Source organism: Stylophora pistillata, chromosome 4 (assembly GCF_964205215.1).
Source record: "Stylophora pistillata chromosome 4, jaStyPist1.2, whole genome shotgun sequence".
Classification (NCBI taxonomy): Eukaryota; Metazoa; Cnidaria; class Anthozoa; order Scleractinia; family Pocilloporidae; genus Stylophora; species Stylophora pistillata.
This window is the reverse complement of record NC_142522.1, coordinates 4453663-4473897: the sequence shown is the minus strand read 5'-3', so window position 1 is coordinate 4473897 and position 20235 is coordinate 4453663. Positions and strand designations below refer to the sequence as shown.

At 37.5% G+C, this 20235-nt stretch overlaps 4 protein-coding genes across 16 annotated transcripts in view; all 4 read right to left on the bottom strand.

The window, feature by feature from the left end:
* Positions 1 to 6861, bottom strand: part of LOC111327074 (uncharacterized) — a 29636-nt gene extending 22775 nt beyond the window's left edge. For 6 of the 12 annotated variants that reach the window (XM_088756351.1, XM_088756346.1, XM_088756355.1 and 3 more), the window contains exons 1-9: positions 6113 to 6861; positions 3714 to 4288; positions 3440 to 3626; positions 2947 to 3027; positions 2303 to 2335; positions 2092 to 2173; positions 1508 to 1678; positions 1056 to 1202; positions 528 to 642 (exon numbers count right to left, since the gene is read on the bottom strand). In XM_088756351.1, coding sequence (XP_088612477.1) covers positions 4172 to 4288; positions 6113 to 6817 — 822 coding nt within the window. In that variant the 5' untranslated portion in view covers positions 6818 to 6861 and the 3' untranslated portion in view covers positions 528 to 642; positions 1056 to 1202; positions 1508 to 1678; ... (3 more) ...; positions 3440 to 3626; positions 3714 to 4171. Of the gene's footprint in view, positions 1 to 527; positions 643 to 1018; positions 1203 to 1507; positions 1679 to 2091; positions 2174 to 2302; positions 2336 to 2946; positions 3028 to 3439; positions 3627 to 3713; positions 4289 to 6112 lie in introns of those variants that run through there. The other 6 variants (XM_088756348.1, XM_088756349.1, XM_088756347.1 and 3 more) reach the window with 6 other exon arrangements.
* Positions 6862 to 8927: 2066 nt separating this feature from the next.
* On the bottom strand, positions 8928 to 13513 carry LOC111327080 (uncharacterized). 2 transcript variants are annotated; one of them, XM_088756342.1, is made up of 2 exons: positions 12801 to 13513; positions 8928 to 11881 (listed from the first exon to the last, which is right to left on the bottom strand). In XM_088756342.1, the coding sequence occupies exons 1-2, from the start codon at positions 13479 to 13481 to the stop codon at positions 11699 to 11701; spliced, it is 864 nt and encodes a 287-aa protein (XP_088612468.1). In that variant the 5' UTR covers positions 13482 to 13513; the 3' UTR covers positions 8928 to 11698. The 2 variants fall into 2 exon arrangements, with proteins under 2 accessions (XP_088612468.1, XP_088612469.1); XM_088756343.1 differs by having other exon boundaries at positions 8928 to 11406.
* A 767-nt stretch (positions 13514 to 14280) lies between these two features.
* Positions 14281 to 16053, bottom strand: LOC111327075 (uncharacterized). The gene is made up of 2 exons (XM_088756395.1): positions 15727 to 16053; positions 14281 to 14812 (listed from the first exon to the last, which is right to left on the bottom strand). The coding sequence occupies exons 1-2, from the start codon at positions 16051 to 16053 to the stop codon at positions 14678 to 14680; spliced, it is 462 nt and encodes a 153-aa protein (XP_088612521.1). The 3' UTR covers positions 14281 to 14677.
* Positions 14281 to 17967, bottom strand: LOC111327073 (uncharacterized). Its single transcript, XM_088756380.1, has 2 exons — positions 17281 to 17967; positions 14281 to 16103 (listed from the first exon to the last, which is right to left on the bottom strand). The coding sequence occupies exons 1-2, from the start codon at positions 17908 to 17910 to the stop codon at positions 16092 to 16094; spliced, it is 642 nt and encodes a 213-aa protein (XP_088612506.1). The 5' UTR covers positions 17911 to 17967; the 3' UTR covers positions 14281 to 16091.
* Positions 17968 to 20235: the final 2268 nt, after the last annotated feature.

The following is a 20235-nucleotide window of genomic DNA, read 5'->3' as shown; positions in this document are numbered from 1 at the left end:
TGACAGGATGCTTTATGTCCAAAACAATGGAATATAGGGATTGAAAAGTTGAACTTTTCAAGTAATGGCCACATGTTTGGAAATTTTCTTGAATTTTTTTTGAAAAAACATAAAAAAGCAAAAAATAAGGACAACTAACAAGAAATGGTATTCTTTCTTTTACTTATCATATTGACTCATGACTGCAGAAAAAGAAAGACTGAGACAAAAGAACATACTAAACTCCTTTGCAGACATACTAAACTCCTATGCACAGACATACTAAACTCACGCTAAACTCCTATGCACAGTCTATACTACTTCAGAATTTTTTAGCACATTTGTTAATGCCCAAACAAGAATAATGGTCTCCAATTAACATAAGCAATAGGGAACTCGCTCTCAAATCTATAGCTCTCCTAATAGTAGGTCTCTTAATAATGGTTGATATACACTGTAGCCAAGAATCACTTACCACATTAACAGTTAAATTAATGAATTTAATGGTAAAACATACGCATATTTGTGCATACTTTAAAACACTATACCTTCAGATGTGTTGACAGAATACAAGCAATATCGTACATTACAACCACCTTGAGAAGGGGTTTTGTGTTCACTAGCTGGCATATCTTTTTCAACTGCTACACTGAGTAAGAAATTCTGCAATAAAAAATAAACAATTCAATATCAATGAACAACAGTGAAATGAATGAACAACAGCACAAGGTGTTTCCCTTCCAAATACAATACACCAGCTACAAGTCAAAATGCTGACCACAAGTCAGTAACAATAGCATTGAAACAATTCAATCATGAGAAGGTGAATTCCATAGATACACAATTTAGTTACACAAATTCACTCAATTTTATTGGGAAATATCCTTTTACTGTAAGAAGAGGCATATCTAGTGATTTTAAATGGGCTAGGCATCTGATTCTGGTTTCCTGTCTGTAAGACAAATGAATGGCTTAGAAATGTCTGACTGCACTAAAAAATTTTACTCAAATCATGACCAAATAGAGTTCCAACAATCACCATTTTCTCCAATAAATCCACCCCTTGTAAACTATACCTTTCACCATACTTGATACTGTGAAAAGATAAAGGGCAGTCATGATGGCAAACAGACCCAAACACACCCTTTTCATCAAAAATTGGGTTTTTTTCCTTTGGAGTGCAAGGCAGGTAAAACTTCTCCTGCATGCAATCTGCTGCATTCCTGCAAACATTTAGCATGAAACAAGAAAAAAAATTATTGTAATACTCACAGTGCTAATAAACAACACGATCACTAAACATTCATTCAACAGAGCTACTGAATTTTGCTTTGTTTATGAGGTTCCTAACATAGAATATCCCATCACAAATCCTTTCCATTATCCATTCAGCAAACCCTGAGTTTCTTTTGTAATGAATTCTGTCAAGTGCACCATCATCAAAAATAATTACATCATCAAAATAATTAGTCTCAAGTCTCAGTGAAAAACCAGTGTGAGAATAGTTAATATTTGATTCCCATATTACCGGCTCACTACTCTGGCAGTCACCATGGCACTGCTCCACAAAATCGTCCACATCATCTTAATCAGCATAGTAGACATTGTTATGGTTTGCTTCTGATAATTGCTTTCCCTGTGCCTTTTTCCTGCTGAGTCCAAAGCATGCATCCATGCATTGAATCAGCACTCCTTCTTCCTGCAAATGACATGATTTGGGTAATATTAATTCATAGATACCAAAAGGTAATTTGAATTGTAGTTTATTCTCTAATTACCTTTTTAAGCTGGAATATAATTATACTTCTGTCTCCTTATAGATTAGAGAGAATCTTACAGAATAATTCTGAATTTGAGTATGAAATGCTAGCTCATCACTAACTTTTGGATACCAGCTGTTAATAAGGTTTTACAGTATTTGATCATCATAATTTATGTCAAAATTGTTAACCAGATATGGTCATAGGATTATACAGGGCTCTGAATAAAGAAATAGTGAGTGTTCGATCTAAATCCAAGAGCTGGGTTTTTTCAGAGCTGTTTTGTATTCAAGCTTTATAAGCTATATTTGTGGCACATACAAATTAACTATCAGAAATATTTAGGCTATACCTTTGGGCTTAATGGACAAGTAGCACCATTATAAAGCTGGGGGAACTGTTTTACAAGATAGGTAGTTTGATACTTGAAATACCTATGAAGTAAGAAAATATTTAAGCTCGGAAATTAATTATTGTCACACAGACTTTGCACAAAACCACTTCAAAGTTTATATATTATTGAAAATCTAATTGAGAAATTTAATAATATCTGAAAAATGTACCTGTATTCACGATGGAAGCTTAAAGAAAAGTCCCTTGAAAAATTAAAAACAATTAAAAAATTATAAAGTCAACATGAGTCGCATATTCGGGGTTCATGCTACATGTACATTTTAGTGCAAAATTCAAGGAATCTTTAAGCACTTTTCAAGAACAAAATGTCGATTTTGAAAAAGTATGATTTTATGTAAGCCGATCTCTAGAATATTTCACAAATAATTTTAACAGTGGCAAAATGAACATTGTGTTCAATTATACAAGATAATTTTGTGTTTTAAATAATAATTTGAAAATCCTCGATTCTCCCACCCTGTAATCAATGTCAAGCTTTGATTGTTATAAGAAAAGCTGAAAACGCCAACATAAGGATTCACCGAGTTTTCAAGATGTTGTATTGTTTTTCTCGATTTTCATGTAAAATACCAGGGGTATTTCAAGGATTTCAAGGCCAGTGGCACCAACTTGCATATTCAATTTGGTAGAATCAAGTGAAACTCTGAACTTACTAAGTTGGGATGAAATGTCAGAAGAAAAAGTTGAAATATTTCTGTTATTTCTTTCAAGGAGACCTTACAGTGGATGAAAAGCCTCTCAAAAAGCTCCATAAGGGAAAGATGAAAGGCACATGTAGGCTTTTCTGGATTACCTGGCCAGAGTTGCAAGTGAAGCAATGTGATAGCTGGCTTTTCACACTGACAAAATGCAACATGTTTCAAATGTTGAATACCTGAAAATGCAAATGCATCCAAAAAGTGAAATTATAATAAACTCATATATCATGATGTTGGACTGTACGATTATTTTATGTTTGATTGGAAGTTTGCATATGAAATTATACAAAATAACTTACTGATTGATTCCAAAAGGTTGATATTCAAAATACAAAAATGCCTGTACAGTGGCCATAATTTGACTTGATGTGCAGTAGAAAAGAACACAATGATTAAAATCTCTGCAGAATAGACAATACTTGAAAGTTGAGTTTTTTATATCATTGTAAAACCTTCAAAAATGATATACTTTAAATTACAGAAGTGACCTTTTAGCCAGGCACCAACCAAGCTTATTTCAAAGTTATTTCAACTTATAAAAACAAAGATTTATACAGTTTCCAGAAATCAGCCAAAAAAGCAACTTACAAGCCCTATCCAGGCATTCTTCTAGAAAATACCAAAGCATAAGCAGTCCTCATAATATGGCTAGGAAGTATTGCTCACAACGATGATCAAAGCATATGATCTCTTTAATATCTTCTGTGGTTGTACAGCAGTGTCCATGGACACGTAAAGGCTTCTTGTCCAGGAATAGCGGAATAAACATACCATTCTAAATTTTGAAAAATAAAAGCATAAATATTTTGTGTTTCACATACTTACAAAAGTCTGTTTTTTTGGTCATTGGTGGGATACATACCTCAAGGACTTCTAATGAATGAAAGATATTTCGGTCTTGGTGTAGAGCAATGGCACATGGTCTACAAAAAAACTGTCTATGCCCACAGTCTTGGCATCTTACTGTTGCATTGTCGCCTTCACAAAGACCACATGAAGCATCTTCTGGAAGATATGCTTCCTGAGCATAACGCGTTCAAAATGATGGAGTGTTTAATTAGAATGTTGACTGCCTTTTGGTCTGGTTTCTCCCCATTGATCTTTCCGGCTTGGTTGTACCTACCAGAGGCTCACATGCCTCCCCCGGCTTAGTTCTCAGGATCATAGAAACACACAAGCCCCTCCACCACAGCAAGGTGGCAGTCCTTAAGAGGGGAAGCGCAGTAATGAGTCATTACTGCTAGTTCCTTGATAAGAGTATCTAGGTTTAGAAACTCTTAACCAGTCATTCCTTCATCCATTGGGAAGAATTTGTTCCCTTCATTCTATCTCCATAGCATTTTCTTGGAGTTCATCTTGACCTTCAGGGGTTGGTTCCAGAAGAACCTCATTGAAATGACAACCACATTGTTTGCCGACAAAATGGCAGACATCCTCCTAAAAAGAGGAGAAATAATACTACTTAATGCTTTCTAATTCAGTCCTTTGCTTTCCACTTACGAACAGACTAGGGAAGAATTTTGAAAACTAAGCCTTAACATTGACAAGTATCATGGCACCTTTCTGCTATAATACTTGTCAATGTTAAGGCAGAGTGACTGCAGGCAGAGAGATTTGATATCTAGTTTACTGTAAATGTGAACACCAAAACTGTCCCCTGATTAGGATGTCCTATCCACTATAAAAAAAAAGGCAGAAAAACGGGAAAAGGGTTATTTCTGGCAATCAAATCATTTTAACGTCATTCTTAGTGTTAAAAGACAAAATTGAAATCCAACAAGAATTTTCATTAAGTGTGCTTTTAGACTTATTTGAATTATTTAAGTGTTGAGAAAATGAATGAAAATAACATATCTTAGCAAGAGCCATTCAATTAAAAAATTAAGAAGTTGATAGTTTTCTATTTCAACGGCAGTCTTACTTTGCAAGTGGAGTAATTGTTATCTTTTCCTTTTGAGAGAAAATAGTTCATCTTTGTAAATTTTAATTTAACACCTTCAACACATCTTTCTTTAAGGTGACCTTAAGGGTAAACAATTTTTACTTTTTATCTTCCACAATGAATCTATAATCAACTGAGTTGTGTGAATAACACCTAGTCTTTTTAAGGGCGGTACTTGTGTACAACCTTTCTATTCCAAATTTTGTTTATTCTGTTATGTAACAGCCTCCCTAAGGCTACTTCCTCTTCAGATATCTTCCAAGTATGATTCTAATTCTGCCAATAAGTTAATTATAATTTTTATATTGCCAATCTTGTTTTTTGTTTTATCAGAATTAAAATGGAAACGTAAGAAATTTAAGGTATTAAACAATTTTGTAAAACATAAACCCGAAGGCACATACTTAGTATGCAGGAACTGTTGCACGTAACTTAACTTGATTCACTAGTTGAGATAGAACGATGACGATGCAAGAAGATTGACAGCCTAGTAGTGTCACCTGCAGTGTCGCCCTTAAAAGCTTACACAACACATTCTTACACAGCATTTTCAACCAGAAAATTGAGAGAGTTGACTTAGTCCCCATAGTAGAAAATGTAACGAAATCAGAACAAGAAATAAAAAAGTATCCACTAAGTGTTAGAAAAAGCATCTAACATTAGTTCAAATTCTCAGGTATCACTTTCATAGTAAGCAAATTTAGATACGATGTGATGGGTATGTGTTGACGATAGCTTAATTTAGAGCACGGTGGGTACTCTAACAGTTAGATATTTCGGAGTAGACGATAAAAAATTACTCCCTATCATGATTTCTTCAATCGAGACTGAAAACAAGCCAAAATTCTCTTACTCCTTCATGAATCACTTTGTTACCCCAAAGCTTCAAAGCCAATGAAAATCGGCGCAGGTAAGGAATCTCGTTTCTCGCCAACAAAGCAAAAAGAAATCACAATGTTCTTTTAAAGTTTTAAAACAGAAATCCGTGCTACTCCCGTTTTGTTAGGACGACTTGAAACGAACCTCGCATAATTATAAACAGTGCCTAGTTAAAATCACCCAAACGTTTAATGAAAAATAATCGATGAGTAACGATTTTGTATGTTTCTATTCAGTTAGTGCTGCGAGATAACAGACGTTCGGCACTACATCCAACAATACTAGTTGAATGTCTCCTCAAAGCTCGGTTTGTTTAATAAAAATTGTCATCAACGGATTCACTTCTGCTTTCGATTTCACTTGTACGCCTGCATTTTACTCAAATAATTCAATAACGAAGACAAAAACAGCGAACAACACCGAACATGAAATCCACTCACCCAGCTGCCAAAGTTGGCCACCTTAGTCAATAAATGGTCAGCTAGCTCGATGGCAACGGCCACTGCATACTTCTTTCGATGATTCTCTTGTTGGTTTTCATCAAACACAAGCAAGACAATCTCGCTTGCAATGGCGACGAGCAAGGCTAAGCTATTCGGCTTGGTCACATCGTCATCAGGCAACGCTTCCCGACAGACCACGTCCAAAACATCAGAGGCTTTTGTTTGGGATGTAAGGAGGAACTTGATGAGTCCTTGGGTTGGAAAATCAACTCGATCTTGGACATGATCCACCATTTCCGCCAGATGAAGTCCCACACTTTCAGTCGACGAGTTCATAGACGGCTGGGAACCATGCCATTTTAAGGCGCGCATCACCAGTTCTCTTGTCAATTCAAATCCAGCCAGCTCATTGACAAGATCTGGCCTGTTGATTGCGACGGCAAACTCCGTCAGGATGTCGAGTTTCCACAATGAAATAGCTTCTGCGTCTTCCAAGCGGTCAAATATTTCAACGACCGCGGGGAGAGGACTCGCAAAGCTTTTCGGAAAATAGTCTTTCCCGTAAAATAAAAGTTGTTTTCTCTCCTCTTCGGTCAGAGCTAGAGATATTTTGAGGAGGACAACTCGGTACCGACGCTTTAAATCCTCTAACATGGGGAATAATAATGTATACCTACAAAAATCACGAAATATTTGTACCATACGTCTTGTTCATTGAAAGATCAATATGGCGGATAAAAACGCTAAGGCGACGTATTTATGCCAGAATTTAACTGACGTAATAAAGCCATATTAGGCATTCCTAGGTATTCTCTATCTCTGTGAAGCTCGTTTTCAGTTCCCTTCACTTAGTTCAATTACATTTTGTATTTTTTTACTGAAATATGGATTCTACGTCTGGGGTAAATTTTGTGCTCGTCACAAAACAAGGTAATTGAATAAACCTCGCATGTATGTCTTAGGAATCAGAAAAAATTGTGGCGGGGAGGAGCAAGGGGAACTAGCTCGTGAGGTGGATAATTCTGAAAGAATGAGATCAAGACTTTTTGGCTTAAAGTGCCTATGACATGAGTTTTTTTTCTCGGTTTTTATTAGCTTGATGCATTTAAAAAACGATTCTAACCTTCAATCCAGCGTAAACGTTTTCAAACCTGAATTTTTGCACTCTAAAAAGTACTATATTGTAGTGAAAATTGTCTCGGGGTCGGCCCTCGTGACGCAATTTTGTGTACACAAAACACCAAGTTGCGGAACGTGTGGAGGTGAGAGGCGAGTCATTCATTCATTTGAGCGAGTGACACGCTGCTGATTCTATAGATTATAGAATCACTCTTTTTGCCGCATTGTCATCCATGTTGGTTTCGATGGCTGTAGACAACTTGACGTCACGAAAGAAAATCACGTGACGTTTTGGCTGCGCGGAGGAGGAGACAATTTCGTTCGTAGATAACGCGTGTTTTGAACTAAAAAACAGGTGTTTGAAGACATTTCCGCCCGGATTAAAGGTTAAATTCGTTTTTTTATATACATCAAGTTAAGAAAAACCGAGAAAAAAAAATTAATGTCATAGGCACTTTACGAGGGAAAAACATCAGTGACCAAGAGATTCAACTAAACCGGCTCATGTCATGATCATGTTTTTTTCGGCTTAAAACCTACGATTCTATTATTTCCATCCATCCCCCTTCATCTTTTTTTCTAATGACATTATTTCAAATTCTAAGCAATAGACGCATTCGAGAACATAAAAAAATTTAACTCATCGTTATAAATTTTAGTAAAAATATGATTATCGGATGATAAGTGAACTTCTTTACCCAAGAGGAATAGGGAGTTTATGGGAAAAGAAGTGCTACCGCTTTAATCAATGTATTGCTGCGCCTGGTCGCTGCACTTGTTCGGTATTCCGCTACAGCTTAAAAGCTTTAACAGAAAACATTGAAATAAACTCTTTCTTATCGCTATTTACACTGGTTTTTTAAACATATTTACATGGTCGTAGGTTTTATTTTACACTTTTAGACTCTTTAAATGTCTTATTCCCTTTTACCGATGAAATAAAGGATGCTTTTTATCTAGTTTCAGCTTTTTATCTAGCTTCTATCCAGCGTTCACTCTTCACACGTTCATCAACGTCTGAGCATTTTTACACTAAAAAGATCTGCGCTTAATGTTCAAAGTAAGGCTTTTTCACGTGTTGGCGTTAAAATCTGGAATGATATACCAACTAGTCTTAAAAACTTATCCAAGAACTCTTTTAAAAAATCCATTAGAACAAAATTAATCGAAATTCTAGAAACTGAAAACTCCTATGTTGAAATCGATATTCTAATTAATAAGATGGAAGGTTAACTTCTAACTGTAATTATGTTTAGTCTGTAGTCGACTCCTAAGGCGAAATAGATACTTAATTAATACTTGATGAAAGGTTAATTTCTAACTGTAATTATGTTTTAGTCTGTAGTCGACTCCTAAGGCGAAATAGATACTTAATTAATACTTGATGAAAGGTGAGTTTCTAAATGTAATTATGTTTAGTCTGTAGTCAACTCCTAAGACGAAATAGATACTTTAATTAATACTTGATGAAACGTTCATTTCTAACTGTAATTATGTTTAATTTAGTCTCTAGTATCTTTAGTCTGTAGTTCTCCTCTTTCTTCTGTCATGTTGTAATTGTATGTGAATATCATTATATAAAATTGTGTAAAATTACTTTTCAATTGTCTGGCTTGCCGCGACTAGCTCTTCGCTATTTGCAAGCCAGCCTAGTAATAACCACCTGATATTTACTTGGAAATAAACTTCAAACTTACATCAACAAATTTAATGAAGTGGACAAAACATATGGTAGAGAAAAAACAATAAATTATATAGCTTCATTGTATGTACATATATCGACTGCGCTAAAGAAAAGGGACAAATGCCCAGAGCCGGACACGAAAACTCCTAAAAACCATGCAGCGGCTGGAGAAAAGTGGGGAACGTGTACCCCCGACCAAGACAGTGGTGCTTCCCTTGGGGTTTTAGGGTTTCCAACACAGTAACATCACTTACGCAGATAAATTAATGCCAGTATATAAAAGTGTAATCCTTGCAAGAGCATTAACCGAAGCTTATTTACTAAAACAAAGTATTTCAGAGGCAGAACTTGGTCTAAAGGCATACTAGCTGATCTTAAGAAAGCAATGAAGAATTCCTTCATGATTTTGGCATTGCCGCAGTACAATACTGAATCTCAAAATTGCAATTTCTACTGAATGCGCCCACCTTAACTGATAATTACCCTTTTCGATGAAAATGATAATGAACCGATAGTTAAAACTTTCTTATTCTACTCGAGCAGGGAACAACTGCGAAAATCTAAGAAAGCTGTAATGCCTCAATGAAACAATTCTAGATTAGACAATAATGCGAAATTGTCGATATCAGCTCTTTCCATTAAAGTTTTGAGATACTCTGCCTTGAGCGGTTCCTTTCAGTGCTTGAAGGGCGAGGACGCAAAACCAGACCCAGTCTTCTTTGACGGCTACCATATGGGGTGGCTTGCTGGAGAACCGACGCCTGCTAGATCATGCAGCCACTTGAATGCATGGAAAGAGTGACTGATGCAGAAACCGATTTGCTTAAATTGAGCAAATACTGCAGAACCAAAGCACCATGGATGGGCTCCTCTGGAAATGGTCTGATACTAAGACATCAGTGGCAGCAAGTGTAATGAGGAACGTCCCAAGGGCCACAGAGACGAAAGTAGTAAATTCCAGTTTCTCCGTCAACGGCTTATGTGACCACGGTAGAAACTTCAAACGAAAATCTATGCGAAAAATTTCTCAGGAAACAAAACATAACAATATACAAAACATAACACCAAATAATAACAATGATAATGATAGTAATATTGATGATGATGATGATGATGACAAAATTTTCGTTGTGGACACGTCAGTGTACATTGTACAAAAAATACTCTCCTTCGAGCGCTGAATCCTTCGGTGCTGTGATATTTAACCGCTAGATGCATTGTGTAAGGTACCCTAAGAAACCTGTTTTCGCAGCTTAAAAGATAACTGGGCCTAAAGGTGTCGTCCGCCGGATGTGGTAATGATGATAACATGATAATGATGAGAGTGATAATAAGCCCAGGACCTTACCTCGAGACAATAATAAAATCAATCAACTCAGCGCCACTGTAGACATTGCATATGAGAGCACCAGGATCAACCTTTGCCTTCAACGAACAGGTTTGGAGGATCAGGAAATTATGGACGACATCACTCCATCCTGAACTACGCGGAATGCCCAATTCAGAAATACTGCTGCGAATTACAGAATCTACTCCAGTCCTATAATTCCTTATGTTCCTACAAGTGTCCCTGAGACGTCTAAAGCGGGCCGGCAAAATGTGACATGATGATTTGAGGTGATCGCAAAAAAATATTTTGTCGGTTTATAACCTTTTATTTGTAGGTATTTTAGTCGGATGGAACAACTTTTACCAAACTATCATCGCGACAGAGAGTATCGAAGAAAATTCAACTGTATTTACCGAATGCCAAAATACCACACACAAAAAATACCTGATTACCTTTGAAGTTATCTACGAGACAAAAGCCTCAAACATAAGTTTATTCTACATGGGACTTAAAAAAAGAGAACGCATTAGCTTCTTCGAAAAAGCTATAAAAATTCTCTTAACAAGGTTCTACCACTAATTGTTTAAAGACCTATAAAAGCATTGAGTCTACACTCCCACTAGACTATAACCATGTATCATTTGAGAGTTAAGCATCTATGCTTGATCTGCGAAATTCTAAAGCCTAATTTATATCTACTGCTAAAAATGTCCACATAACTTCTTTTTTTATCATTTTTGGGTCTTTCCCTATTGGTCTTTTAGGTCATTTTGGTCTTTTTTGTCTGATTGGTATTGAGCATGGAAACCAGCACCAGTTTATTGCATGTATATAAGACTTACCTTGTGCTCAAATGCGGTAACATGAGCCGGTATTGTAACACAAATGAGCCGCCATATTCATCTTCCTCAGGAACAAATCCTGAGATATATATATCAGTTTGTGCTTTATTCAAAGCATTGAATGCAGTCAAGCATTTTAGAGTGTAGCATGAGCTACGATTGTATGGTACGATTGTATTGCAACTTGTGTTGCAATAAGTTTGCCAACTGGTTCTCGAGGAGTAACCACATGTCTGTTAGTTGGAAGTTGGTGTCCAAAATTGAGACATCACTTCCTTGTTTGTTGTATGTTCAAACGGTTCTCGACTCAGCGAACCTGGGGATAAAATCATAAAAATGATCAATATGCAAATTTGTACTGCTCACATGCATACCAGACTCAGACTCAGACCCAGACCAAGACCAAGACCAAGACCAATGGGTAAATCGTAGATCCTTTGAAAAAAATTCTGTTCAAGTTCACCACGCGTGAATATTTGAGATAGCGAGAAAAATGAATTAGCTACTTCTCTCTTTCAGTTCACTATATCTACTCTTTTCTTGACTACTTAGATTTTTTGTCCCTTCAATATTTGCTAAATTAAACCAATGATGGATGATACTTATCCTCATTTTTCAGTGAAGAAGGTATTCTTCAATTTCTCAATCAAGCCTAACATTAACTGCCATGGAAAGTCAGGCACTGGTTCAGGAACTGACGCGCGAAAGTATCCATGGTGTCGTTCCATGACAAATGAGCAAAACTTCTCCCAAAGTGAGTCGAACGAAGGCAACATATGGTACTCTGCAGTCTTGGAAAAAATTCGTTATGAAGAGAAATCGTTCGAATACAGCTCACAACGCTCGTGTCCAACTTACTTATTTGGTTTTATAAACTCGCAACACTGACAAACTGTTGAAGAACCTCCAGGCCACAAAAATATTGTTTTATTACTCTCCCTCTAAACGCTGACTGAAATTAAAATTATTTGCGGTGTCCCTTTTATGAACCCGAGCGCCAGCTCCGGAAAGCCCTCAAATGATTAAAAATACGCAGATGTTTTTACCAGTAGACAATTACATTTCTCGCTCTGGTGATTTCAAGTACCGAACCAACAAGCCATGCACACGTCTTTGCAAGTCACCCTGTATGCAATGCAATTCCATAGCTTCAGAACGCGTTAAATTCAGCGCAAGTAAAAATCACTGATAAAAACTTAGAAATCGCGAGATTGGCGAGGTTCCTAAGAGGTTCCTTAACTGGAGAACATTCTCGCATTGATAAGAATTAACATACAAATTAAGATATGCTCATAGAATTTGAACTGCGTTGCGTGTGTACGTTTCTTTTAAAATAATCTAAGTGAATGCTGAAGAGAAACGTTGATTTTATCTGGTCAAACCATTTTATAGAAATTTCTTTTATATGGTCTCTTTCTGTTGGTTTCACAAAATGTTGGCTGTAAGTATCGCGAGAAGATTCGGCAACGCAAACGCAATGCAACGCAAACCTCATTTATTCAGTTACAAAACTTATGCACACGCACTGTTTAACTTTCCTTGACAGCTGATTGGCTGACATCGAACACATGACATTTCGTCATACTGACAACAGCGGATCCAGTTTAGCTTTCGATTTCACATTAAAGTTTGTAAGCTACTAAAAATAGTTTAATTACATAGACTAAAAAGAAAAGAATATTTGAGGAATTAACGTTAAATTCCACTCACCCAGATCTCAAATTTGTCCATCTTAGACCATAGATGACTGGCCAGCTTTTTGGCGACCTGTAAGGCATTCTTTATACCATTTTCTTTCTCTTGGTTCTCTCTGATGACCAGCCAGACAATTTCCGCCGCAGTGACGAAGCGCAAGGCCAGGTTGTTCCAGCTTTTGGATGTATCTGAGCCAGGTAGTACTTCACCGATGATTACGTCCAGAACGTCGGAAACATTTCGTCCAGGCATAAAGAGGAACCTGAACAATCCTTGGATTGGAGCATCAACTCCATCTTGAACCACATCCATCATTTTGGCTAAATGATGACCCAGACTTGTGGTCGACGAAATCATAGTAGCTTCTAACCCTTGCCTGTTCAAAGCGTAGATCATCAGCTCTCTTGTTATTTCAAATCTGGTAAGTTTGGCGCCGAGATCTCTCCTTCCTATCGCGTTGGCGAATTTCGTCAGAAAGCTGACTTTCTCGTACGAAATAACTCCCTTTTCCTCCAAGCACCCAAAAATTTCATCTGGTATGGAGAAGCCACTCGAATCACTCTCCGGAATGTAATCTTTGCAAAACTTTAAGAGCCTTATGAATTGCTTTCCAGTCAGATGTTGAGAAATCTCAACAAGTTCAATTCTATACAATAGCCTCAAGTCTTGATTCATGAGTGATATTAAAGTAGACATGTAAAATATCAGTTTTTGCTTAAAAGGTCTTATCCCGAGGAAGATGAATATGCCGGCTGAAGAGAAAGAGATGAGACGTCCTATTTATACCAGAAACTGACGTAGTAATACCATATTAGGCATTATTCTGAGCTAACTAGTTATTAGTTTCCCTGGGAAACTTGCTAATACTAACAAAAGAAATGCCTAACATTGTATAACAGGCTGAGATCATTTCCTTACATGGAAATTCTATATCCTCTGATCTTAAACACCCTTAAATTAAGCGTGATGTGCTCGTGACTTTAAGAAAAATACGCAGACCTCATATGATTCATTATTAATCAGCCTATCAACTTTCGTTTGGCAATGTATTTGAAATAAAAAATTATGTTCTTCAGTTTCAGAGCTCCCTAAATTTTTTTTTTGATTAATCAAGAGGGAAGAAAAAGGGCAAGGAAGGGAAGCTTTTTCTGAAGAATACGATAGAATTAAAGAGGCATAACTTCGAGTAGAAAGCCAACAATCATAATCGAAAACTCAGCATGGCCATGATCGTAGTTTAATTTGTTTAAGAATTTTTGAGGATGTTTTCTTCCCTTCCCCCTTCTTTCTTCATATTTCTGTTTTACTTCCTTTTCGCCATGATGGATTTCATAACCATTCCTACAGTTCCAAGAAAGAGTTCAGGTCGAGAACATGAGAATTCATCAAGACATTTCTTAAGGATTCTTGGGCAATACTTTAGAAATATTTAACACCACCATTGGGTCGTCGTACGATGATGTTCGAAACTTTAAAAAACTTCAAGGGATTAGCATACGTTTGAGGTGATCTTTCTTTATTATCACTTTAATTCATTTGATTTTCACATATTTTCACGTTTGTAGGATTATTTCACATTTTTATAGACATTACATCTTTTTTTATTTTTTTTTTCACTGAAAAAAGGGACGTTGTTTTTAAAAGATATAACTTGATGTAGAGTGAGAAGTTTGACTGCCTTTTAGTCTGGTTTCTCCCCTTTGATCTTTCCGGCTTGGTTGTACCTACCAGAGGCTCACAGGCCTCCGCCGGCTGAGTTCTCAGGATCATTGAAACGCACAAGCCCCTCCACCACGGCAAGGTGGCAGTCCATAAGAGGGGGTACCCTATGATCATATCAACAATCACGAAATGTTTTTTAACACGATAAAGAAGTCAACAGCATTATCAACTTAATTTCTTGATGGTTCACCCACGCGAATTCCAAGCAGGTTAATATTTTCTTTCAGAGATTCTCTGAGGGAAGATGGCACGGATTTCCTGTTGGCAGCCCGTTGTTTTTCTTTGATGAACTCTCTATACATTTTCTGGCCAACAAAGAGAAGATATTTGAGTGTTAATTGATGTTGTTTTTGGGTGACATTTAACAAAGAAAAAAACCTAAAATTCTCTAACTCAAAGAGAGGAGCAAGCTATCGAAAAGTTTTGCTTAGAAGTACGTTTGACTGCTTTGAAAGCTTTTAAGAATACCTCATTCACATTTTATGCAGAAATTAATTTTTTCATGCAGATGACCTCCGTATATCTAGAGTTTAGAGATTAATCAGTGGAATTTTAATTGTGCTTGAACGGTCTTCTAGAATCATCGCAAGGTGCAAAAATCATATTAACTCACAGAGAGCATTTGCATGGGTTTCTCTTTACGCAAAACTAAATGTTTCTCGAAGAAACGTTTTTAACATGCGTTTTTAAAGTTCTGTTGCAATTTGTGGAAGTTTCTAACTCGAAGATTATCGAACACAATTTCCAGTAGGATAGAAAGCCTAAATAATTATTGGTGTCTTGGAGCATGACGGAATAAACGTTCGACTTTACAAAATCACGGTGTACTCAAATGTTCGTCCTTGAAAACGGGTAAATGTTGAACAGAGGACGAAAAATGATAGTCAAAACTCGCTTATTAAAACTTCCCTATTTTTTTTCCATATTTAATACCAATTTTGGTGAATTGCAATTTGTGCACATTGAATTCGAGTTGTGATCATAACATTGACGCAAGGTCTCTCCTTGGTCTAGTATTGCATCTGGTACACAAAGAAAAGCTAGTGAAATCTTTGATTCACAACCACCGCAATTAAGATCTGCCATAATGCTTTGCAGATGTGAAAATGTAAAATTTTTTGACTGATCAGGCCATCTTACTTCGTGGTAGACAAGTTAATGTTTCAAGGAGCTACTTATTTGTTGCATAAGCGTATCTAGATTACTGAGGTTTACTTACCAAACCCCCGTTTTCAAACATCCAATCTGACAGCAACTCGCTTGCCTTCGTCTTGGAAAACCAGTACACATAAGAACCTTCCTCGAAACTTCTTGAATAGAGAGTGAAGGAAGCAGACAGCTCACCAATTATCACTAAAAATGAGGTAATCATCGGCCACGATAGTTGGGAATCAAGAAGAGCGACATTTGTAAATGTCTTCAGAAATTTTCGATGAGGACAAAGTAGCTTAAACTTTCGAAGAACTTGTGTTATCAGGTGGCGATTTTCCGCTTTAGTAGTAAGTAGAAGATTCACGATATAGGTGTGACTCTCAGCAGGTTTCATTATAGTGTCCTGGAGGAAGCCACCGACGGATCTGAACTTCAGGTAATCTTCTAAAATGAAACCAATTGAGATTCGCAACTTTACTTTTTTGAGCTCCTGCAACAAATCCTGACGAGCAATTCTTGAGAGTATTTCTTTAAGCTCAAATGAAATAAACTGAAGGGCAAGGACTGAGGCAATGAGGGAAGAGAAGAAGCAAGAAATGGAGGCACGAAGGCAGGAGGCCTGAATTAATTGTGGAAACTTTATGACCGTCATGTGATATCTAACGACAGAATAACACTAATGCAAATTTCAGAGGACTTAATAGGTGAATAAATAACGCGAAATGATCACCTTTTCCAATTTGAAACTCAAAGCTCCTGCCCTGATCAGATCGATGATAATGATTTGCGCGAGTCGAATTCAGTAGACCGCCCTTTTTGAATTTGAGGATGCTTAGAATGTGCAATAAGTGTATCGAATAAATGCAGTTTCTAATGATTTATTATCGTCTTGTCAGCGTGTAAATTTCTACAAAACTGAAAAGCTTGACCGGATGTAGGCGGGTGAGAATCAAATCGCAAGGACCTTACACCTAAGAAATTAACTTTGCCTATGGTACCTCGAGGCACATTAACTCGATTATCTATGTTGACTTAGACGCTGTTATAACCAACGCCGGCACGCAATCACGGTGGAGAAAGGCAATTCTCTCAGTCACCCGCTCCGAATCACTCGTGAGTACGCTTTTCTTACTTTTTGCGAAAAAGTTTCGATTATTCTGCGTCAAGATCAGTTCGATATTTGACGATGGTTGGTGAGGAGGTTAGAATGACGATGATGATACAAAAATTAATAAAGGAGATTACTAGAGATAGTCGACTCCTGTAGAGAAATTGAAGGTGAAGTTCATTTCTATGTTCCGAAAATCGATTAATTGATATGGAACTCCTGTTTAGCGTGAAACTCCACAGCCATGACTTAAAAAAAAATATTATTAAAGCGATTAGATATAATAAAGTGAGACTGACCCCTAGCCGAGTATCAGTAAAACCTACTATGGCTTGAAAATCAAAATAATTTTTGAATAAATTTCAATTCTGCATAATTCCGTGACTTCCACTTTCACTTTCGAGAATTTGCAAGAATCTGTGTCGGTTTTGAATGCAACAGTTAAAACTAACAGACAAGGAATCAATGAAATTAGCTTTAGAAATCGTATTGTATTAAGTTAAATTCAATTACCCAACATCCAAGCTCAACCAATATGGTAGAGAGCTTATCTGCCAACGTGATACACATTTCCATTATGGCTTCGTCTGAACTTCTTGCATAATGATCCAAAGATGTCTTGGCAATTATTTCTCCGGCAATCGCCACCAGCATGGAAAATTTGCCCCACGTCATTCTCGAGGTCCGAGGAGTTGCAGACAAGAACTGCAGCCAAAGATCTTCCGCTTTCTTGTCTGAGCTTCTCATCATTCCTGTCAGATCTTCTCTGCCCGGAAACCTTTCCATCAGCCGCACAAGGTGAAAAGCCGCTACAGTCGCAGACGAGGGGTAGAAGGGGTGCAAGCCATTCTTCTCCTTTACGTAGAAATTCAGAAGAATGGACAGCTCTCGCTTCATTTCAAACTCGGCCAGGGCGACAACCAGATCTTCCCTTCCAATGGTGTGTAAACATTTCTTCAGGAAGGAAACATTGATCCACGATATCTTCGCCGAGTCTTCCAGTGAAGTAAGAAGTGCCCAAACGTCTAGAACTCGTCTTGGAACTTTGCAGAGGAAGAAGAGTTGTTTCTGCTGTTTTTCGTCCAAATCGCGAGCAATCTGAACTAAAACAGCTCTGTAGTCAAATTCAAGTTTGTCTGTCATTTAGTAAGTGTGTGTGTTTGATGATTGGCGGTCATCAGAGGACGACACGAGAGTGGACTAGGTTTTTATACCTCCAAGTTCAAAACAGCTACCATATTAGGTCAGTGACGTGTCCACAGCCCGTAACCATGGTTATAAAGATTGGGTTATGAAAGAAGAGAAAACTGCAAAAACCTTACTTACTTACTGGTGTCAGCCCCAAATTACATGGAGAATATATCTAACTTTCCGTCCAAAACGAAGTTGTTTTCTCTATGAAAATGCACCAGCGGGTAAAATGCAGCTCCCATTTCTGGCCAAATAGCTGACGTCTCAAGCGTTAATTAGCCCTTCGTCCTTCGCTCTGACGACGGGCTAACGCTAGAAACGTCAGCTATTTAACTATTTACGTTTACGTAAAACATCCGCGCAATCTCCCATGTGCTCTTGAAGGAAAATTGTCGCGTTCATGTTGGGGTATTTGTTACAGTAAATATCGTTGTTGATAGAAACCCTAAGCTTGAAAAGTCGGCGAGTTTTCGATGTATTTGTGTATATTCTAATTTCTTTTGCTCTAAGCGTATTTTCTTTTTGCAGGAATCCTCCCTAACTGTTTAGTTGAGTTTTCGATTTCAAGCATTATGTGTTTCTGCGAAAAAAACAACATAAAATCTTCCTTTAAAGAACACGACATTCAGCGGCGGCAGAAACTCTTCCTTGCAACACTGAGCATGCATAATATTAGGGCCTGATTACATGAGCCGGGCTGGCCCGGTTAGCCGGGCTGATTTCTTTTGTTTTCACGCTTTGGCGAACACCAAAACAAAAGGAATCAGCCCGGTTAACCGGGCCAGCCCGGCTCATGTAATCAGGCCCTTAGGGCCTGATTACATGAGCCGAGCTGGCCCGGTTAGCCGGGCTGATTTCTTTTGTTTTCACGCTTTGGCGAACACCAAAACAAAAGAAATCAGCCCGGCTAACAAGGCCAGCCCGGCTCATGTAATTAGGCCCTTAGACATGATTATCCTGCCAACGTTCCACGGCCGGGTCGCTCCGCGAACTCAAGATAGCAAAAGAATCAAATGATTTAGGCAAGGTCTCACTCGAATCAAATGAGTAATCAGTGAACAGAAAAGTCTAGTCTAGTCTAGTCTTAGTCTATTGGTGATGGGCCTTCCCTTTGATAGACTTTAATAAAATGTAGATGTAGATGTAAAGTGTGAACAGAATGACAAAAAAACATTTGCTGATTAGGTAAAGACAAGGTGCCTCGTGATCAAACCCTAGGAACTTTCATCAAAGTGAGGATAAACGTAGTTGTTATATTTATGTGACCTTTATCGTTATTATTAGGCTTACATTTGTTATGTTTTTGCTCAAACAGAGTACCGTTATCAGCTGTTAATTTTCAATTTTGTGCATACATTATATTCGCTTATTGTTGTGCGGGAATATGCTTGTTTGGTACCAAAGTATGGTGTCTAACGCGATAATGTATTAGACAAAGTAGCGCCATGTATACAACAAAAGTGGGACGAATCAGCGTTGTGTGTACAAAAAATTTATTTTGTAAGAGAAATAAAACATGCAAAAGAATTCAGGTCTCGTCATGCAATGTTTGTTAATTGTCGTAATATTCACAATGGTGAGCATATGATGTGCGAAGACGATTCGATTGTGAACCCAGCAAAAAACCTGTGAAAAAAAAAAAAAAAAAAAACTAGGAAAGCTCTTACGTAAAGACAAAAAATTATAGAAATTGGTGTACGGGCGAATTTTTAAAAACATTCTTGTCTCTTCAAAAATGTATCGCAACATCTAATGCAGATTTAGAACAAGGAGCAGTAATGACAGGCTTTGCGGTCAAATGGCCTACGACCAAATTCGCCCACGAACAAAGTAGCTGCCTACAACTGTTCAGCTCGCCTACGTTGGCGACTTAATTCGCCTCCTCACGCAGGCGAGTTCACTCAAGTAATGTATGCCTTTTAAGTGGAAATTTTTTGTGATTATAGCACGCTTTCTTGGTCATGTGAACGTCATCTTGGCATTCCTTATAGTGTTCTTGAATTTCTTCACTAGTTCACTTAGATATGTTCACTTACCAGTGAACGAGTGAACTGCCCGGTTTGTTGAGTTTAAAGTCATAATTACACGAAGTACCTACTCGCTATACTTGTTTTATTTTTGAGTTCCCAAACTCGATTGTGAACTGGCCAAATTTATAGAACAAAATTAACCCGCCTACATAGGCGGGTTAACCTTTAGTCGTAGGCGAGTTTGGTCGTAGGCGAAACGAGCGGTTACCAATGACAGTATTAAGTTTGTACAAAAGATGAGAAATGG